The sequence below is a fragment of the Oncorhynchus mykiss genome, chromosome 2 (genome assembly GCF_013265735.2).
Source record: "Oncorhynchus mykiss isolate Arlee chromosome 2, USDA_OmykA_1.1, whole genome shotgun sequence".
Lineage (NCBI taxonomy): Eukaryota > Metazoa > Chordata > Actinopteri > Salmoniformes > Salmonidae > Oncorhynchus > Oncorhynchus mykiss.
In genome coordinates this window covers 47992918-47999031 of record NC_048566.1, presented here as the reverse complement: position 1 = coordinate 47999031, position 6114 = coordinate 47992918, and the positions used below count along the sequence as shown (strand labels likewise).

General features: G+C 40.0%; 1 protein-coding gene across 1 annotated transcript in view; it reads left to right on the top strand.

The window, feature by feature from the left end:
* The first annotated feature begins 574 nt into the window (after positions 1-574).
* mrpl23 (mitochondrial ribosomal protein L23) overlaps positions 575-6114 on the top strand; it is a 133646-nt gene continuing 128106 nt past the window's right edge. The window contains exon 1 of the mRNA XM_021564139.2: positions 575-704. Coding sequence (XP_021419814.1) covers positions 688-704 — 17 coding nt within the window. The 5' untranslated portion in view covers positions 575-687. The remainder of the gene's footprint in view (positions 705-6114) is intronic.

The window sequence follows — 6114 nt, the reverse complement described above, 5'->3', positions numbered from 1 at the left end:
CATCATAGCGCTTGATGGTTTTTGTGACAGCACTTGAAGAAACTTTCAAAGTTTATGATTAAAGTAATGATGGACTGTTGTTTCTCTTTGCTTATTTGAGCTGTTCTTGCTATAATATGGACTTGGACTTTTACCAAATAGTGCTATCTTATTTATACCACCCCTACCTTGTCACAACACAACTGATTGGCTCAAGCATATTAAGAAGGAAAGGAATTCCACACATTAACTTTTAACATGGCACACCTGTTAACTGAAATGCATTCCAGGTTACCACCTCATGTAGCCGGTTGATAGACTGCCATGCTTGTGCAAAGCTATCATCAATGTAAGAGTGGCTACTTTGAAGAATCTCAAATATAACATATATTTGGATTTGTTTAGGATTTTTTTGGTTACTACATGATTCCATATGTATTATTTCATAGTGTTGACTTCTTCACTATTAATCTTCAATGTAGAAAATAGTAAAATAAAGAAACTTTTGACAGGTATTGTATAGATCATGAATAAATACAGATTAATTCAACTTTTCTACTTTTAAATTGGGGACTTTTACTTTGAACATTTTCGATATTACGTGACCTGGAAGTACTTCTTTATTGTCGCTGTGGAGAAGCTTTTAGGAAGTCCTTGAAAATATAACACACACAGCCAGATTATTTATCAAAACACAGGGCTACAACCATGGCAAGAAGATTAATGTAAGTTGCAGTTATTATATTTAATGGCACTGTTCTTCAAGTCGCCTTCAGAAAAATCAGTCTGCTCACGTAGCAAACGTTATCTTTAGATGTAGGCTAGTTAGTTAGCTGCCGTAACTGTAAAGGTATCTAATACCGTAGCTAGCTAAATCGCCAGTTATTGTTGTAAAAAGACCATAGACAGAGGCAAGTAACGTTAGTTTAGTTTTCTGTAGATCAAGAAAGCTATCTTCCCAACTAACTATATTTATTTAGCTAGTTAGTTGCTTACTTGTCAAACTGTGTTGCTTTGCTGATTAACCTCAACTCCACGAGTTAAAGTGGAACTGACAGCGTTAACTGCTTTGAGTATATTAAGACACTCATGTCAGCCAATAGTATCAAATTCCCAGTTTATGCTACAAAACCAACTTTATAAGAGGTTTTAAAAAATAAATAATATTTGACAAAAAATCCATGTGCGGCAGGTAGCCTAGTGATTAGAGCGTTGGGCCAGTAACCGAAGTGTTGCTGGACCGGAATCCCCGAGCTGACAAGGTACAAATCTGTCGTTCTGTCCCTGAACAAGGCACTGTTCTTAAGCCATCATTGAAAATAAGAATGAGTTCTTAACTAACTTACCTAGGTAAAGAAAGGTTACATTTTAAATACAAATGTACAGTAAGGAGTTGTTGGCAGAATAGATGGATGCTGTTCAATGCATGATTCATATATTTCACCAATACATTTCTTGGCAGTCCAAAAAATATTGCTCTCAGGTTGTATCAGAGATGGCCTGGTACATTGTTTGCAGCACCATCCATTCGGGATGCACTGTTTCAATGACTCAATATTCTGAAGAAAAAAAAGTGTGGGAATGTCAATACAATCAAACTAGCAAGTGCAATGATCACAAGTCTGTCATAACGTGGCTAATAGGCTAGCGCACGTGTTACTCAAGGCAAAGATTTGTATCACTAAACCAAGATAGACCACAGCCTCTCGTTTCCAATTGGAACAAATTAGTCAAAGTGGGCGGGAGAAGCAAGGAGGTGGGCAGAGCCAAGCACGTGCTAGTGAGATCCTATTGGCCCGTTCTAGCTCATGTGCAATGACTCAATTTGCTTCTGCAGCATAAACAACAGATTATATACACTTTTGCAAAAGGTAAAGTCTACAAAACTTAGTCCACTCTGTTCATAACATATTCTAGTTTTGGGAACAGAACTGTATTGAGATCAAAAGTTTCATCTTTGAGAAAATGTTAGCCAAAATCCATCTCATTCCATCTTCTCATGGTGCCTGCCAGTGGACTTCTTCTCGCTACAGTATTTGGTAGTGAGTGGAAACGCTAAGCGAATGCTTCACATTTATACATCTGGTGAAATGTCTGTCTCATTGTTCTGTCTGTGCTCAAGGCATGATGCTGTACTTTTCTATTTGGCCCGTGCAATGATTTGTGTTGTCAATTCATTTTGGCCAGCTACCATATCGCCCATGATGTGCTGCACTACAAGTCACAAGCAAGTATACAGTGCATTGGGAAAGTATTCAGAACTCATGAGTTTTTCCACATTTTATTATGTTACAGCCTTATTCTAAAATGGAATTACATTGTTTTCCCCCCTTAATCTACACATAATGACAAAGCAGAAACAGGTTTTTAGAAACAACTAACTGAAATAACATTTACATAAGTATAAGTATTCAGACCTTTTACTCTATGATTTGTTGAAGCTCCATTGGCAGCGATTACAGCCTGGAGTCTTCTTTGGTATGATGCTACAAGCTTGGCACACCTGTATTTGAGGAGGTTCTCTGCAGATCCTCTCAATCTCTTCCAGGTTGGATGGGGAGCATTGCTGCACAGCTATTTTCAGGTCTCTCCAGAGATGTTCAATCGGGTTCAAGTCCGGGGTCTTTGCTGGGCCACTCAAGGACATTCAAAGACTTGTCCCGAATCCACTCCCGCATTGTCTTGGCTGTGTGTTTTGGGCCGTTGTCCTGTTGGAAGGTGAACCTTTGCCTCAGTGTGAGGTCGTGAGCGCTCTGGAGCAGGTTTTCATCAAGGATCTCTCCGTTCATCTTTCCTTCGATCCCAGTTTCTGCCGCTGAAAAACATCCCTACAGCATGATGCGGCCACTCTTGTGCTTCACCGTAGGGATGGTGCCGGGTTTCCTCCAGATGTGACCCTTGGCACTCAGGCCAAAAGAGTTCAATCTTGGTCTCAAGCAAACTCCAAGCGGGCTGTTATGTGCCTTTTACTGGCCACTCTATCATATAGGCCTGATTGGTGGAGTGCTGCAGAGATGGTTGTCCTTCTGGAAGATTCTCCCATCTCCACAGAGGAACTTTGGAGCTCTGTCAGAGTGATCGGGTTCTTAGTCACCTTCCTGACCAGGCGCTTCTCCCCCGATTGCTCAGTTTGGCTGGGCGGCCAATTCTATGAAGAGTCTTGGTGGTTCCAGACTTCTTCCATTTAAGAATGATGGTGGCCACTGTGTTTTTGTTGACCTTCAATGCTGCAGACATTTTTTTTGTACCCTTTCCCAGATCTGTGCCTTGACACAATCCTGCCTCGGAGCTCTACGGACAATTGCTTTGACCATATGGCTTGTTTTTTTGTTGCTCTGACATACACTGTCAACTGTGGGACCTTATATAGACAGGTGTGTGCCTTTCCAAATCATGTCGAATCAATTTAACTTACCACGGGTAGACTCCAACCAAGTTGTAGAAACATTTCAAGGATGATGAATGGAAACAGGATGCACCTGATCTCAGTTTCGATGTCTCATTGCAAAGGGTCTGAATACTTATGTAAGTATGATATTTCTGTTTATTTGTAATAGTCAAGGGGTCTGAATACTCTCTAACTGCACTGTATCTCTTTTGTTTTAACATATTATATAGAGCATCCTATGTACATAAGTGGATATTATAAAGGGTCATCTTTTTCAAATAATACAATGGCAGTTTGTGGCGCAGCCTATGCCTATATACAAAAAAAGCATGCATCTATGTTTGGCCTGCAAATTTGTAATTTTTTTCAATGTGGCCCCTGTGCACTGATTTGAGTTTGACAACTTTGGGCTAGCGTATCCTTTTTATGTAGCTATTTTTTTTTTTAGCAAGCTAGCGTTGGCTAGCTAGTTGCTGGGAGGATGTCATGTCATTGGAGGAGTCATTGTTTTTGGTGGCTACAGCTAGAGCTACAGGGGACGTTTGTTTAGCTAGCAAGAAATGTGAATCACTTTGCTAGCTAGTGATTCTGAACTTGAATGGCTGTAGTCCATTTTGAGCATATGTCTTAGTGGTATTTACATTTTTGCAGAAATCAATTCAGGTGTATTTTTTGGCGAATGTGTTCTAATGATCTAACGTCGAGCTGTTGCTCCTGCCTGTAAACACACAGTCCAGTTCAAAGTGAATAATGAGAAACAGATGGCTCACAAGTCCTCAACTTGCAGCTTCATTAAATTGTACCCGCAAAACACCAGTCTCAACATCAACAGTGTAGAGGTGACTCCGGGATGCTGGCCTTCTAGGCAGAGTTGCAAAGAAAAAGCCATATCTCAGACTGGCCAATAAAAATAAAAGATGAAGATGGGCAAAAGAACACACACTGGACAGAGGAACTCTGCCCAGAAGGCCAGCATCCGAGTCGCCTCTTCACTGTTGATGTTGAGACTAGAGGTCGACCGATTAATCGGAATGGCCGATTTAATTAGGGCCGATTTCAAGTTTTCATAAAATCGGAAATCAGTATTTTTGGGCGCCGATGTGCCGATTTTTTTATTTTTATTTTATTTATTTATTTATTTTTTAATTTTTTAAATTATTATTATTTTTTAATACCTTTTATTTAACTAGGCAAGTCATTTAAGAACACATTCTTATTTTCAATGACGGCCTAGGAATGGTGGGTTAACTGCCTTGTTCAGGGGCAGAACAACAGATTTTCACCATGTCAGCTCGGGGGATCCAATCTTGCAACCTTACAGTTAACTAGTCCAACGCAATAACGACCTGCCTCTCTCTCGTTGCACTCCACAAGGAGACTGCCTGTTACGCGAATGCAGTAAGCCAAGATAAGTTGCTAGCTTGCATGAAACTTACCTTATAAAAAACAATCAATCATAATCACTAGTTAACTACACATGGTTGATGATATTACTAGATATTATCTAGCGTGTCCTGCGTTGCATATAATCTGACTTGGCATACAAGCATACAAGTATCTGACTGAGCGGTGGTAGGCAGAAGCAGGCGCGTAAACATTCATTCAAACAGCACTTTAGTGCGTTTTGCCAGCAGCTCTTCGTTGTGTGTCAAGCATTGCGCTGTTTATGACTTCAATCCTATCAACTCCCGAGATGAGGCTGGTGTATCCGAAGTGAAATGGCTAGCTTGTTAGCTCACGCTAATAGTGTTTCAAATGTCACCCGCTCTGAGTCTTCTAGTAGTTGTTCCCCTTGCTCTGCATGGGTAACTCTGCTTCGATGGTGGCTGTTGTGTTGCTGGTTTGAGCCCAGGGAGGAGCGAGGAGAGGGACGGAAGCTATACTGTTACTCTGGCAATACTAAAGTGCCTATAAGAACATCCAATAGTCAAGGTTAATGAAATACAAATGGTATAGAGAGAAATAGTCCTATAATTCCTATAATAACTACAACCTAAAACTTCTTACCTGGGAATATTGGACTCATGTTAAAAGGAACCACCAGCTTTCATATGTTCTCATGTTCTGAGCAAGGAACTGAAACGTTAGCTTTCTTACATAGCACATACTGCACTTTTACTTTCTTCTCCAACACTTTGTTTTTGCCTTATTTAAACCAAATTGAACATGTTTCATTATTTATTTGAGGCTAAATTGATTTTATTAATGTATTATATTAAGTTAAAATAAGTGTTCATTCAGTATTGTTGTAATTGTCATTATTACAACAACAAAAAATAAAGAATCGCCCGATTAATTGGTATTGGCTTTTTTGGTCCTCCAATAATCGGTATCGGTATCGGCGTTAAAATCAAAATCAGTCGACCTCTGGTTGAGCCTGGTGTTTTGCGGGTGCTATTTAATGAAGCTGCCATTTGAGGACTTGTGAGGCATTTGTTTCTCAAACTATACACTAATGTACTTGTCCTCTTGTTCAGTTGTGCTCCAGGGCCTCACACTCCTCTTTCTATTCTGGTTAGTGCCAGTTTGCGCTGTTCTGTGAAGGGAATAGTACACAGCGTTGTACGAGATCTTCAGTTTCTTGGCAATTTCTCACATAGAATAGCCTTCATTTCTCAGAACAAGAATAGACTTGACGCGTTTCAGAAGAAAGTCTTTGTTTTTGGCCATTTTGCATTTTGAGCCTATAATCGAACCCAGAAATGCATATATTCAACTAGGCTAAAGAAGGCCAGTTTTATTGCCTC